A 15508-nucleotide genomic window follows, 5' to 3' on the forward strand; every position below is an offset into this window, starting at 1 on the left:
AGCATTCTGGTCATAGAGGCAGGAGGCAGTCACATCTTGAATTGCTGGAATGGTTTTTGCTATGATTTCGCATCTTGTGGTTGGTGAAACTGCTATAAATAAACTGATTGTGCCCAAGCAGCAATTTAGGCATAATTAGGTTACTCCTGGACTGGTCCTGAAATGGGTTCTTGTTTCTTGTAGGTGTTTTCTTGGCTTTTGAGTGAATTTCATTTTTTGTAAATACAGATACGTGATAATGAAACCTTGAAAATGTGATACCCCTCCTACTCTGTCCCCCAACCTGGAGTTACATGTCAGAGCAGCTTTCTACAGTAGGACAAGTGATTCTGTAGAGTATAGTCAAGCTGCTATTTTAAATTCTCAGGTTCCCATTTCACTTGGGGATTTACACAAGCAAATTTTGCATTAGGTAATTCATGAAGTCATGGGTGTTAAAGTCAGCTTTTGGGGGCAAATGTAAGTGAAGACTTATATACTGTAAGTATTACATCTGTATGAAAGGTAACTTCGTATTTTCCATTTGTCTAATATAATCATTTTTCCTCTGGGCTTTGGTGATTTAGGTGAAAACAAGGTGGTAGACAGGTGAGCCTGTTAGGTCAATCGTAATAGAGAGTCGTTGTAAAAAAAAACTACACCAAAACCATTTGTGAAAGGCTTAACCTGGAGCATTAGCAACTCCCTTAAATATAAGAATGAGCTTATAGTTACAAATATTTGAAAAAAATGGAGTTCATTTGGCAACTAACCTTTTAATGGAATGTTAAACGAGTCAATAGAGGAAGTTCTTAGCTGGGAAAGTGATTATTCATTGTTATCCATCAAAATAATTACCCATTAACTAAGATAAGGACCCTAGGGAATTCCAAGGGCTTGTTCAGGAAACAATCTGTCAGGCTGGAGCAGGCTGTTTATGAGAGCTGGAACACTTCCTGGGAAGAGGAAGTAACCTCACGCCAGTTCATAGCAGAGCGTTACACGACACTGTATGGTGAGCATCATGGATGGGGTCTAGCAGATGTACTGAAATACTGAAGTTCCCATGGTGGGGAAGACTGCTTTCTGAGATTTAGAGATGAGCTGTATCCTGTGGGGTGTGAGGTTCTGCATTGATGCAGTCTTAGAGTACTAGATGGTGTGTGTGTCTCTCTGCTCTGGGTGAGCTGGGTCTCCTACGTGGAGTAGTCCATCTCGCATAGATTTCAAGAAGATGAATTGTTGGAGTTGCATCCAGGCAACTGCTGTTGGGCACCTGGTATGCATGACCTTGCTTCTGAGTTGAAATGATATAGGTCAGTTTTAGTACTCTGAGATCTCTAATACCTTGTCAGTTTGTCAATAAACTTGACATTTTCATTAAGGTATAATTTATTGGCCCTGCAGAAAGGTGTAATTTATAGATTGAAATAAGGCTAAAGATTAAGATTTGGAGGGAATTGGATTATTGTGCTCTGGAATGGGGTGGAGTTTTCAGATGACATAGGGGTAAAGATATCTGCTTGTATCAGTCTGTGTACTAGCAGAGGAACAACATGCTGTTAGCAGTGGGAACACTTTTCCCCTTGAGGTTCTCATTCCTTAATTTGATATGCTTGGAGACATGGAGCAAAAGTCAGGATATGTATTGCAAACTATTCTCTTGGAAAGAGAAAGCAAAGGACAACATGCGAGTCCCAGCACAGGGGGGGAACAGGGAACAGCATCAGGTGTCCAGATACTTCAAAACAGTGAATTCTGGCTTTGTGGAAGAATCAGGTTATGTAACTGCAAAATCGTACTGGGACCCAGCTTCAGAAAAGCTCATGTGTCTCAGCAACTTCATGCCTGTTGTGCTCCAGTGTAGATACATTGACCCAAACAACAGTGACTAAAGGACTGATTTTAAGAATGGAAGCTGGACTTTGCTAAGACAGTTCAGTTTACAAATTAAGCAGATTGCAGTATTGTGGTGTAAGTAGGACTTGAAGAGGACACAAAAATCATGCCTTTCTAGCCTTGGATGTTCTGAAGCTAAGCCAGAGTTGTTCTTCAGAGTAAGAGAAGTTTAAAGGAAGACTGGGAGCTGAGAAGTTACCAAAAAGGAAATGTGTGTTTTCTTCAGGTGTGCACTCAAAATAGCATCGTCTTCACCATTTCAACCCTTTCTGGTTCCCTTTCCCTTGGAGATGCTTTTTGACTGATCAGCCCTTTACTACATTGACTTTTTTTCTTTCTCTGTTTATAGTCTACTGCCACTAATGTTATCCTTTAGCTTTTAGAGTGGGATTAACGGTTTTCTACATCTGCTACATCTTTCTACATCTGCTACATCTACATCCTAAGAGGATCAGCTCTTAGATGATAGTATAGCTGGTTAAAATGTGAAAATGTGCAATGGCTTGGTGAGGCTTTAGTATTCAGGTGACTTCCATGCTTTATTACTCTTTATTATTATTGGGCTGCTCCAAATTTATGTGCAGTACAGGAAGATTAGTTTTAAATAAATCCCTGTTCTCAGGAATTTGTGTACTAGAATGTAGGGTAGGTCTTCATATTGTCTGAGATGAAGGGGTAAGAACATAAACCTTTTGCGTTTGTGGTTCTGGGTGTATTTCCATGCTGATCACATTGTTGACTTGAGTACCATCTCCAGTCAGTGAGGTGTCTCTCAAGCTGGAAAGCAAGCTGATAGGACACCCCTGTGTTTTACAGCTGAGCCTTTAGACATGCATGATAGCTTTATACAGTTTTAAGCATAGTGATCTGATGCTGATTGTGTTCCTTGGTAGTTGATCCTCAGCAGCTTTCGCGAGGAAGGTGCTGTTGTGATGATTAGGATTCAGGCTAGCCATGTTATATTTCTTCATTTTAACCTTCCCTGCTGCCATGGTATTTGCAGGATCTTGGGCAAAGGTAGGACGGGCTTTGAAAGGAGAGGGTGCTGGTGCAAGGTGCTAATGCACTTGTTAAAACTTGGCAACAGCACTCTACTTCTGACTCTTACCTGTGGTATTGGAGAACTTTAAGAGGTGGGAATGCATACGAATCATCTCAAGTCTCTTGAGAGTAGTGATAGTCTGGAGAAGCTATGTCAGGGCTTTACAGTCTGCTTCATCTGCCACACAGCATGATCTGTGTTGCACCAGATGTTGCTTGGAAGGGTCTATGTGACTTGACACAGATGTTATGGAAGCATTTGGAGCAGGGCATCAAAAGTAGAGGGGTTAAAGCATAATTTTGGATGAGAGGACTGCGTCATATTAATACTACATTCCAAAGCAGTGGAGAGGCAGAGCTGCTGTTTTAAATTAATGTGTGTTCTGGAATCATTTATTTCATCCACATTTGCATGCATCCACTTGTGCTTTGATAAACAGCACTCTCATCTAGCAGAAATGGCAAGTTTATTTAATGAAGCATGAAATAAATCAGCAGGGGAAACTGAGGGGAAGATGGACTATTGATGATTCCCTTCCCTAATGTCCCCACTTCTCCTTATTTTAAAGTAGAGGGAGATCTGGCAAGGGTGCTTTGCCATTGTGGCTACATTCATTAGAAGCCTTGATATTCATCGAGGAACATGTCTTGTTTCTTCTGCTTTTCAGTCAGGGCTTAGTGCGTAAGTATCGCTTGGGTAGTGGCTGATTTGTTGATTGACAAACTTAGGTCTAACACTGAAGAGGTCCAGAACAGGAATTTGGAAGCTCACTTTCAAAGCCTGGAAGATCTTTCTCTGACATAGCTAAGGTGTGTGAACTATGCCGAGGTATTCATAAAGTGAATACCAGTCACTTCTTTTGCCATGGGAAAAACTTGTCCTCGTTCATGCTCTAACTGCTGTGTTTGGGCATGGATGAGCTTACATGATAGTAAAATAAATGTCTTGGTCTTTTGACCAAGTTTGCTTTGAATGACAGTGCTCATTAGTCACTTAAAAAAAAACCCAATCCTTGTCTTTTCTGGTTGTGAAAACCTATTAGGCTATCTGTCCGTGGCAATAGTGTTTTAAGTGTGTAATCTGACCTGCATACTGTCAGCAGAGGCATTTAACGAAGTCTGTGGTCAGCATGCTACATTGAGGTTCACCATGATTAGGTTAACAGTGCAAGTGTTCAACAAAAAACGGGGGGAAGCTGTATGAGGGGTGAGTTCTCTTCAAAAGAGGCTGGAACCCCTTTTCAGTCTGCTGTGTTTCTGCTTTGTCCAGGTTTCGAGGGAAGAGTCTGCGGGCACAACGTTGATGACTGCCCAAATCACAACTGCCAAAATGGGGGTATATGTGTGGATGGTGTGAACACATATAACTGCCGCTGCCCACCGCAATGGACAGGTACGTACTATGGAAAACAAATGCAGGACTTCTGGTCTTCACCCAGTGTACAACTGGAGTTACATACAGCTGAAGGCAGCTCACATCTATGCCTTGTTCTGCAGTCTGGGGAGCAGATGCCAGTGAAACCCTTTAAAGAAAACTGTGCATCAAAGCCACCGCAATGGAGGGCAATTTCCCATTGCATCAGACAGTATTACGGGCTTGTGTGCGTGTGACAGAAAGGTACCATGGTTCATGAGCTGCAGTGTAGTGCCAATATCAGAGCTGTGCTTCTTGTATGGATTGCTTTGTAAGAGGGTATGAGTTTTCCAAAAGTACAAAACGTGGCTTTGCTATTATGGGGATGTGCATATAGCTGTGCTTTGCTGATATGTTTGGGGGTATTTTTAGCCTGGGATAATGATCGTCATATAGGTAATAGTAACACTGCTGAGGAACAGGTCAAATCTGAAGGGAAACAGGTGGGAGAAACGGAGGAAAGAGAAGTCTATGTATGGGAAGCTTTGTTTTTGCTACAGTTATTTTCCTGCTGTGACTAATTTTTATCTAGAGTTCTCTGACTAGCACAGCTACTTTTGCTTCATAAATGAGTCTGCTTGAGTCTGAGGGGGGGAAATGTGTGAATTTCAAGGAAGTGTTATGCATGATATAAAGAAGCAGCTTACAGGAAATTCAGTGTCATCTTTAGTCACAAAATGTCTCCATACCTCAAAAACAAACAAATACCTCCAGTTTTGGTGTGGGGTTTTTTGAGTCATACTAGGTATTCTTAGCTGGCACACTTTTTCAGTTGCATATAATTTTGCCCATCTTTCAAAAATCGTAGGTAGAAAAAAAACTAAAAGTCCAACAACAGCCCTAAAACTGGAAAACTGAGGTATGGACTCAATTTTCATTTTTCTTTTCATAAAGTAGATGGGGGTACTTGTGCTGAAGTTCCTTCAAAACCTGAGAAGGGAGTTCAAGCTTAGTTCCGGAACACTTTTCTCTGTTTCTGGAAAATATCATCTTTGAAACTTGAATATCTTGCAGTGAGTGCCACTACATGTGTAGTTCAGACAAATAGACTGCAAGGAGTTTGACTGCTGGAGACAGGGGGTTTATGTTATTCTAGCCTTTCTCCTTGGTAAGCATCATTCACATTATAAACCAGTTGTCACTAACTGCAAAGGAGGCTGCCAGTTAAGAGCCCTCATTAACTCAAAAAAAATTACATGTTCTTAAGCAAAGTTAAAACCACATAAGAGTGAAATTCACCACTGCTTGCTCTTTGAAATTAGATGTAAATAGAAGAAAATGTGTCCTCTCCTTAATGAGCAAGTACCCTTGCTTCTATACTGCTTCTCTGTCTATATGTCTTTAAAGCCTGCAGAAAGTGAAACCTGCAAAGGAAAGCAGAGAGCTTGGTTGTGGAGCCAACAGCCCTTCAGTGACCCTTAAAATCTTGTTCCATGCCACAGAAATCATAAACTGTCAGTAGTAAATTAATCTCAGGTTTATTCCTGAAGCATAGAGGGTGTGATGGATCATGAGCATGTACCATGCATTGAATCTACAAGGGATTATTTTGCTTTGTAGAGGTATCATAAGCTTAGCTTGGTTTACAGGATTTGGGTGAGTAGCTGCTGTCAGATAAGGATGACTTCTGCAACTCATCTGGAAGAGACCTTTGTGGTAATAGGCTGTGATTCTGTTTGTTTTTGTGGTGGCTTGTCTTTTTGATTAACCACTGAAGTTCTTTGCAATAGAGTTGTGGCAGTTCCCTCTCTGAAGTTCTTATGGACTGATTAGCATTGGGAAAAATCATTAGACCTGTGTTGTGGCATAGTCTTGTGCCATCTTTACTCTCTGTGCACAGTCTCTTCAGAAAACCTTATGTGCATGAAGGGTGCTTCTCTTTGGTGAAAACCTGGAAAAACAGCTGAGTCTTGTATTCCCATGGCTTTCTAAGACAATTTAATGGAATGGGCTTTCTGAGAATTTCCTTTGTTTATAATGAAGGTTGTCATCACAGCAGTAGTTTTAGGTAGTGGCTTCTCAAGGCCATTGATTTTCTAGACTTAGGAATCAGGTCACTTTGGAACTAACCCTTGTTTCACTTCTTAGGAAACAGCAGCTTAGCTGTTTGTACAATGACAGTTAGAGCCTTTGGGGAACTGAATTGTCTTGTTTGAAGTGAACGGTGTTGGTTTCAGTGCTCATAATAAAACATGAGTAACTTCAGAAGTAGCTATGCTTATTCATACTGGCCAGTGTTTGACACACGTAGGGCAGTAGCTCTGTGCATCCACAGGATGTATTAGTTATAGCCATTCCAGTGCCTGTGCTGTGAAACAGCCTTGGTCAGCTGGCCTTTAAGAATTCACTTATTGTATCTGTAATATTCCACTTGCCCAATAAATGTGTTTGCAGTTGATGTCCCATGATGCCCTGAAACCCTGTCCATCTCAACAGTGAATGCAGCCAAGTGGTGTGCATGGAGAAATGTCATGCAAGTCATAGAATCATAGAATAGTTAGGCTTGGAAAGGACCTTAAGATCATCAAGTTCCAATCCCCCTGCCATTTGAATGCCTCTTGTTCTCATGTCCTGCAGGTCATCCCAGCAGTGACTCTGCTCTGTCATCTCAATAGCATTTTCTTAGGAGAAGCTTGTTTCTGTGAATAGACTTCAATCCCTTTCCTGCATCTTCAATTAGACACCAAGAAAATGCAGGATAGCAGTACACATCCAGCTTGGAAACACGAGGGGTGACACTAAGGCAAGGCAAATAATAGTTTGAAGACAGACATGACTTTTTTCAAGGTGGAACCGCAGCTGATGCTGACAGGAGTAAACTATAATAAAAAAATGAGTTACTCAGTAATAAGGAAATGCTATGTAAATGCAGGCCTGTCCTTTGCAGAAATGTGGTTATAACATTGTAAATCATCTCTAAGGTAAGTGAAGAGGGAAGAGGTGAGCAAACAACTCTTTCCAAGTCTCTCCTAATAAATGCTTATAGCCCAATGGTGTTGAACTGTGAGAGAAAATACTTAAGGAAATCAAAACTTTCCAGTGAGACCTTGAGGTTAGAGGACATTGTGTGCTGCTTGGTAGGGGGGAAGCCCAAATGCACATATTTACAAGTAAACATTAGCCAAAAATGAAAGAATGCTAAATTTTCTAAAAATCTGAAACAGTGTAGATGTGCTGCCTTCATAAGGGTTCCACAGCCTCTTCTTTGAGGTACTTGCTTGTCAGATAATCTTGGAGAAGTTTAAATTGGTCTGCTTGCAGTTTCGGTCTTTATCTGATCTTTGCACTGTGGATGGTGATAGAGTACGTTTGCATAGAGAAATGAGTCCCATTGCTTGCTAGAAAACTCAAGAGACTTTACTGCATCGGATGAAGAATAGTTTTGTGTAAAGTAATATTGAAGCATCCTTTAGTGAAACAGAATCTCTCCCAATTCCTTTTGGTAAGCACCTGCCTCTTGGAATTCCCTGACAGGTGGTGGGCTGGACTACAGAACTGTGCAATTTTTTCCTTTTTTAAAAAATGTTTTTTTTTTTTTTGCTTGCCACTAGAATCCAGCTTTGGAGACACTGTTTGCTTTCAGTCTGATTTCCTGTTCTCGGAGCTCACCGTTCCTTTCTTGTTCAAGCGCTTGCCTTCTCTTTCTCATTTTGCTGCTTTTTCCGGAAAGATAAAATCTTGCCTTTCAGTAACAATGATGAGAAATTCCTGCTGTCACTAATCTCATTGCCACCTTCCAAGTTCTCCTATTTCATATGGTTATAGTGATTGTCAACCTCATAAACTTGTAACTGGCAAGATGATCTTGGATGTGTTTTGGTGAAACTGGCTCAGATCTTTCCTGTTGCTGAGTGTTAACTGATTGTTTGTTTGTTTGTTTAAGGATGACTTTATTTTGTCCCAGGCTAAATCCTTTGTCAGAATGAGTGTGCGTTGGGTCCTTTCAAGGCAAGATATTGCAGCTTTCCTTGGAAATAGGTCAGGATGCTTTTGTGAAAGACTCAAGCCTGGTTTTCTGTGCATGGCAAGTTAGAGAGTTTGGTGTGGTTTAAGTGTGATTTGAATCAAAATTAGCTAAAAATCCTCACTAATGACTGTGCCACTGTGAAGGCTCTCATTTATGCTGATGTTCTGCAGCAGTTAAACCACCCTGATGAGCTCGCTGCAGTCTGAGGAAGAAGGTGTCTTTGCCTTCTCTCACTGCTCCCAGCCACTGTCCCCCTTCCCCTGAGCTGGCTCTGGTATTTGTTGGAGCATGCCGCTTTAACTCACTAATCTAGTAAAAAATCCTGTGCAGCTGCTTTTTATTTTGTGTGTGTGTGTGGGATCAGGAATTAAAATTCACGGAGCAGTCTCATGGGTGAGTGGGAGCAGAGGAAGTGATGGCAGTCCAGCGCTGCAGAGTCATGTGGAAATCTAGCATGTCCTTCCACAGGACAGTGAAACCAGCTGAGGATTTCAAGGCTGCTCAGGCATTCCAGACTACAATTCATAGAAAGGAACAAGGCTTTGTGTAAAATGCACTTGTTCACTCTGTTGATCTAACCTATGCAGCTTTGTGTCAAGAAAGGTGACTTGAGAATTTGGGTACTAAAGTGGTTCATAATATAAAATGCTGTAAATGCTTTTGTTTTTCTTTACTGAGAAAGACTCCTACTTCACTGTTGAAAGCTTGCAGTGTTTAGAGGATCACTGTCAGTCTTTTTGGCCCAAATCACCTTTCAGGAGTGGTGCACAGCAGAGATTAAGATTTGTATCCTCTGTTGAGTTAAATCCTATGCACAGTTTGCGCCTGAAGTGCTGCATCAGGAGTTGTGGGATAAGTCTCTGGGTTTAGGGGACACACTGTCCACACAAGTGGGTTTTGGAAGACCTACATTATAGTGCTTCAATTGCAGGCCTGGCCTACTTGCCTCCTTTCATTATTTCTACCCCTGTGGCTGGGAAGGCAAGACTCCCATGGCACTTGTATTTATTTAGGCTTTGTTTTCCCCTGAAAAGGGGGCTCCAGTGAACTGTACAATTTAAAATCTAGGCGACCTTTGTCTCAAGGGAAGCACAGTGTGCTAACAGCTGACTCCAGCATTGGGAGCTAGCTTAAGAAGCAAATGTTTGTCTTGAGCAGAAAAGCTCTTCAGGCAGCAAGGCCATGCTTTTTAATTAAAATAGCTGTTAGCTCGGTCATATGCTCTTAAACACTAGCACAAGGGTTACTTTTTCTGCAGAGCTTTAGGCAGGAATTTTCAAAGGGTGGAGTTAAGGGTTTGATTTGTATTTAATTAGAGGAATATTTGCTCCCTACCTTGGTTTTCTTTCAAAATCCCAGCCTTAAACTCTGGGCAAATGTGACTTTTCTTTGCTAAGAAGGGAGGATAAACACCAAAAGGCTGTCTTTTAACATTTTAATGTAAGATCGTATGCTCTGGTATTTTGCTTTTTAAAACTTTCTTTACCAAATTCCACTTTCCTCAGCTTCTGTATCTCTAAGTATGCGGTAATAAGCCATTCTAACTTAGTGTTCAAAAAAATAGTGCCTTGCTGAAATACTTCAGACACTTGAAATTTATAGGAACTAGCTGACACTAGATGTAGACCATAAATGTAGAACATGCCGGTCTCCTAAATGAGCGAATATGCATCCTGTTATTTTCTATAGGGTATTGATTATTACCTACCAGAGCATGCTGCTGAGGTTGTACTCTGGTTCTGGTTGGCATGCACATATAAAATGTGCCAGGAGCAGTCCTTACCTTTGTATTGCCAGAAGGAGGCTGGGTCAGACTCCCACAAGAAGTGCAGTTATCTTTCCCAGTTGTGTAGCAATGGTAGACTTTCTGGTGCCTTTCCAGACTTTACTAAAAAGCATAGTAACCTCTTTGGTGCTGGCCGAGATCCATCTACACCAAACTTGGCAAATGATTTGCTGGTGATTTGCTGTCACTACATACAGTAGTATCTCCAAAAGACAGTTCTCTGAAAGGGGCCAAGAGGGATTATGATTCCTTTTCTTCCTTCATGTTTGAACTGGCAGATACAAAGGGAGCAGGGAGCATGTGGCAGCCTCTGGAGCTGACAGCTCTAAGCTTGAATGTACAAATGATTTGAAGCATTAGACATAAAATTTATCCTGGATGTTGTCTGTTTCTTTTGCAGTACTTGATTCCAGAGTTGTGCAGAACATGTATTTCAGTGGCATTAAAAGTTACACCATTAGTCAGTACCTTTATATCCAGTATAGATTCTGGAACACCCACCACTACCTCCCACTTGTTTTGTGCTGCTTTCCATTTCCCATCAGCCAGAGTTAGCTGTAATAAAACACCTGAGGTGTTAATAGCTGGACTGATCTGACTACAGAATGACAACATCTAGTTTAGACTATGCTCCTGGCTTTCCCCTTGTGTCTTTGGTGACTTTCCAGACTGGGAAATACTCTTTGCAGTCTCCTGTGGAGTTGTCTTTTTCAGTATATCTTGCACTAAAACAGAATAGGCTAGATCGCTCTGGTGAGGCTCGGTTGGTGGATGTGTGCTGTGAGACCAGTCTAATAGGTAATAGCTGTTTTGTCTGCAGCTCACTTGTTTCTGGCAGTTTCTGTCCCTTTTCTTGTACTTGGAATGAGGTGATTTGTCTTTGGATAATTACTGAAGATGTGCTGCTGAGATAGCTTGAGAATATGAACTTGTATTGTAAGGTTTGGCTCCAGCTATTACATTCTTTGCCTTGCAGATCTTTTCACTTTTTAGGTATTTCCCTGATTCACTGGATTTTCCAGATGAAAGAGAATGGCAAAATGGCGAGTAGCTTGGTGATGTATATTTCCTTTTGGTTACTTCTCTATTCTGCTGCTGTCCCCAGTCATTTCACCTACCACCTCTGTATTAAAAGCCTGTCATTAGTGCATCACTAATAATTCTTAATTAATTTTGTTGTGTTCACTTGTATTACTGACACTGAAAAGCTATATCAGAACTGCCCGCCCTAGCCAGTAGTCTGTGGGGAGTGATTTAAGGGAGTATTTAATGGATCAGGGCATGTGTAAGTCTCTTAAAGCCCAGAGTTTTGTATTTGGGGGTTGTAAAATCCCTTGTAAAAGCCCATTAGTTCCACTATATGCTTCCCAGTGCGGTTATGAAATTAAACTCTTTTCTCCTCCACATTAGCCTAAAATAAACACAGATGTTTACTCTTCTCACTACAACGGAAGCTTCGTCTTCAATTGTTCAAATTCTGTATTAAGCTCTTAGATTTTATGGTATCTTGGATGGCATTTGACATTGCCCAAGATACAATAGATCTATTAAAGCAAAAAATCCAAAACCTCAGGTTTGGGAATGGCTGCTTACTGCTTTGCTGTGCTGTAGTCCTATATTTCAAACAGGAGTAAGATGCTGTGAGGTCCTGGGGAAGGAGCACTTTTTTGAGAGCTGTTGTGGCTCTCGCTTCAGTTCAGTTAGAGAACTCCTGCAAAGTAAAACATATTTGGCTTCAGTCCAGTTTTCAGGGGAAACTACTGTAATACTTAAGCAGGGAAGACCTTTACTAAGCACACATGCAACTGGGGTCACTTTCTGGAGATGTAAACAGTGTAGTCCATTGAATTCTATGTGTGCCTGAAGCCATTCTTGGAGCTGAAAGCAGTGTTTGTACTCACTGGATTGCTTGCAGGGAGCTGCGGGGATGTCTTTGTTGGAGGGTTTGGAATTTAGATGTGATCTGGACATCACACTTGATCCCTTTCAGTATTATCTGTTTGTTGCTCTGGATTTTCTTGTCTGTATAAAGGTTTTGCCTCTTTCAGATAAGTTTAAATTTCTTTGCTTTGAGATACCTTATGTCGATTAAATCAAATTATGTAAATGATCAAATATTTTCTTTTGTGTATGTGCTTGTAATATCTGTTTCTTCCTATATCTTCCCTGCAATTAACTGTTGTATTATACTTTTTATCATCTTTCTCCCTTTGTGGGTACAACGGCTTTGTAAGTCTCTTAGAAAATTCTTCTCTCCATCAGTCTGTAGGACTCTGAACTCTACCGCTTTTCAGTGTCTATTCAAATGTGGTGGCTTCAATACTGCAAAATGTATTCTAGACTGACGCTATGGCACACCTATTGCACAACAACTGTTTGCATTATTCTTTCTTGTAGACAAATGTCTTGTCAGCAATGTGTATTTTGTTGATTAAAGCTGTGATTGAGCCGAGGTCCCCACTGAACTCTTCCAGGGAAGCTGAAGTGTTTCCTCAAGGAGTGCCTAACCTAAACCTTTTGCAACAAGTCTGCTTTTGTATTTTACTTGGTGTTTGTGCATCAAGCCTTGCCTGCTGTTGCACTACCCAGCCACCTTGCTTGGTTGCATGAGTTTGTAATTCCCTGGCTTTCCCTTGAGTAATATAAGTATTCTTTTGTTAAAGATATCACTGCCTACTGTTCATCTCCTTCCAGGCCATTGTTTTGGTGCCTGTATGTATTGAATGCTTTTACATGTACGCAATTCAAACCCATGGGAGCTAACGTAGTTTTTGTAACCACCATTTTACTAGAAGGACATATAGTTCCATGCAATTTTTCCTTTTCCATTTGCTGAGGAGGCTCACACAGTAGCTTGAGGAAATAGAGCTTTGACCTGACTGACCAAGATGCGTTGGGTTATGCTGTCAATGCAGATGTTTTCCTTATGTTATAAGAAAGAACTGGACAGAGAAATGTCTTTCCCCAGTCAGATGCAGTCTGAATATACACATGGGTGGTTAGAGAGGGGAAGAAACTGCATGGCCCTTTACAGTGTGTCATTGCTAACCTTCTGCCACAAGTAGGTTTGTTCATTTGTACAAATACCATTTCTTATCTCTTAGTCTGTTCCTGAGATTTGATAAGATGCCATTCACCTTCTCACCTAGTAGTCCTTTGAAACTTGGAGGAAGAAATGTAAACAGTTCTAATGAGCCATGCTTTCTACAGCTCTACTGGTGTTATTAAAGAAAAAACATAAAATAGTCTTTGGAATACTTTGTGAAATAAGTCTTTTGGAGAGTGTTTGTCTAGATCTGGTTTATAGATTCCCAGATAGCCCTTTCAAGAGAGCTGGTGAGCTCTTCCCTGTGTACTCCAGCCACTAGCATGGGATAAATGGCAAACTTCTGGTGAGGTACTGAGAGAATGAAAGCATAAGAACTTCTGGTAACCTGATTCTCCTCTTACAGTGAGTCTTCTAAGACCTTTAGGACCAGTTTGTGATTCTCACTGGAATATCTTTCCTGTTCAGCATCACTAATCTTCTAAGGTACTCTCACTTCCAGTTCAGTCCGAGCCCAGTGCTGTTGCAGTTTTGAGAAAAAAGACATTGCTTTCTCTGCCCAGCTCAGTTTTCAAGGAACCAATTATTTTTCAAGGCACAGGAAGGTATTTGCATCCTTTGTCCTGTTGGTGTCCTCAACATAAAAAGGACATAGAACTGTTGGAACAAGTCCAGAGGAGGGCCATGAGAATGATCGGGGTCTGGAGCTTCTCCCGTATGAAAATAGGCTGAGAAAGTTGGGGCTGTTCAGTCTGGAGAAGAGAAGTCTGCATGGAGACCTCATAGCAGCCTTCCAGTATCTGAAGGGGGCATATAGGGATGCTGGGGATGGACTCTTCATTAGGGACTGTAGTGATAGGACAAGAGGTAATGGGTTAAAACTTAAACAGCGGAAGTTTAGATTGGATATAAGGAGGAAATTCTTTCCTGTTAGGTTGGTGAGGCACTGGAATGGGCTGCCCAGGGAGGTTGTGAATGTTCCATCCCTGGCAGTGTTCAAGGCCAGGTTGGAAGAAGCCTGGGTGATATGGTTTAGTGTGAGGCTGTGGCAGGGGGGTTGAAAGTAGATGATCTTAAGGACCTTTCCAACCCTAACTATTCTATGATTCTATGAAATGTTTTCAGTGCTTAAACTTAGTGGGAGATCTCTCAGAGACTTTAGTCTCTGGTACTCCAGCTGTGCCTCAGCAGTCTTTCCTGCCTGAGAGTTGTTAAGAGGCCAGGAAAACTTTCTCCTTTATGGAAAGGCTGTTCTGCTAAAGATGGAAGATCTCTGAACTGACTGAAGGTCTTGTGTTCAGCTGCAGGATCAGTGCAGTTGGAATTGGGCTTTATGCAAAGCTTCTATGGTTCAGCAGGGTCAGCTTTTGGAGGTGTCTGCTGCTTCCCAGGGTGACTGTTCTGGTTTCTTTTTTGCTCAAGCTAATGCTCTATGTTTTCAATATAGGATTCTACTCATTTTATGTGCTATTTGCCTTATCTTTATAAATCAGATTTTATTTTCTTTTTAACATAAAGACATGTAGGAGAAGGGGCTGGCTGTTTCTCATCAATGAAATCCAGTATAACTATTTGAGGGGCCTTACAGTCATAGAATCATAGAATTAACTGGGTGGGAAAAGACCTCAAAGATCATCAAGTCCAACCATTACCCCAGGACTGCCAAGAGCACCACTAAACCATATCGCTCAGGTACTTATCTGTATAGTTTTTTTAACACTTCCAGGGTGATTCCACCACTTCCCTTGAACCACTGCATCCTGTGTCTGCCTAAAGAGAAGCTCCTGGAGTTCCTGTCCAGTTCCTGCTGGTCTGAAAATGGGAGCAATCAAAGCAGCAAACATGTCTGTCTTACTCCAAATAGCTTTTTTTTTTGAGGGGAAATATGCAGGAAGTAACTTAGTTTCAAAGTGGGCAAAAAGTGCTAAGAGTCAAAGTCTGTTCCCCTTTTCTACTTCTAGTTTTCAATTTTGAAATACCACATGGACTAGCTGTTTACTTTGTACAAGGTCATTTAGAACCTGAGTCGGCATTTTGCTTATTTCCCAGGCTCTGCAAATATCAAGGTCAGGTTAGGCTTTTATTAGCGTCTTAGTCTGTGTTTCCTTTTTTTTTTTGTCTTTTTGTATGTTTCTCCATTTCCATTAAAATACTGTATAGATAGTGTATTTGTGCTTGGTTTCACTAGCTGACCCTATATTTACTATGTTTCAGCAATTTAATTGAAACTAGCAAGAGCACAAGAAATAACTACAGAATCTTGCAGCTAAATGAATTAATGCTTAGCTGGAGAAGTTTGTGGCATTCAAAAGGACTGGGGTTCTGGAGATGTGTATTACACTGTACAATTCATAATGGAGTTTGCACTTGGAAGTT

At 41.1% G+C, this 15508-nt stretch overlaps 1 protein-coding gene across 4 annotated transcripts in view; it reads left to right on the forward strand.

Moving 5' to 3' along the window:
- Positions 1 to 15508, forward strand: part of NOTCH2 (notch receptor 2) — an 89883-nt gene that overhangs the window by 23997 nt on the left and 50378 nt on the right. For all 4 annotated transcript variants that reach the window (XR_009724202.1, XR_009724201.1, XM_061345467.1 and 1 more), the window contains exon 5: positions 4190 to 4312. Coding sequence is in view for 2 of the 4 variants with exons in the window: in XM_061345467.1 (XP_061201451.1) it covers positions 4190 to 4312 (123 nt within the window). In the remaining 2 variants the exon portion in view is untranslated. The remainder of the gene's footprint in view (positions 1 to 4189; positions 4313 to 15508) is intronic.

The sequence above is a fragment of the Neopsephotus bourkii genome, unplaced genomic scaffold (genome assembly GCF_033783945.1).
Source record: "Neopsephotus bourkii isolate Nb327-2 ecotype Australia unplaced genomic scaffold, CSIRO-AGI_Nbou_v1 NB_234, whole genome shotgun sequence".
In the NCBI taxonomy this organism is placed as follows: domain Eukaryota; kingdom Metazoa; phylum Chordata; class Aves; order Psittaciformes; family Psittacidae; genus Neopsephotus; species Neopsephotus bourkii.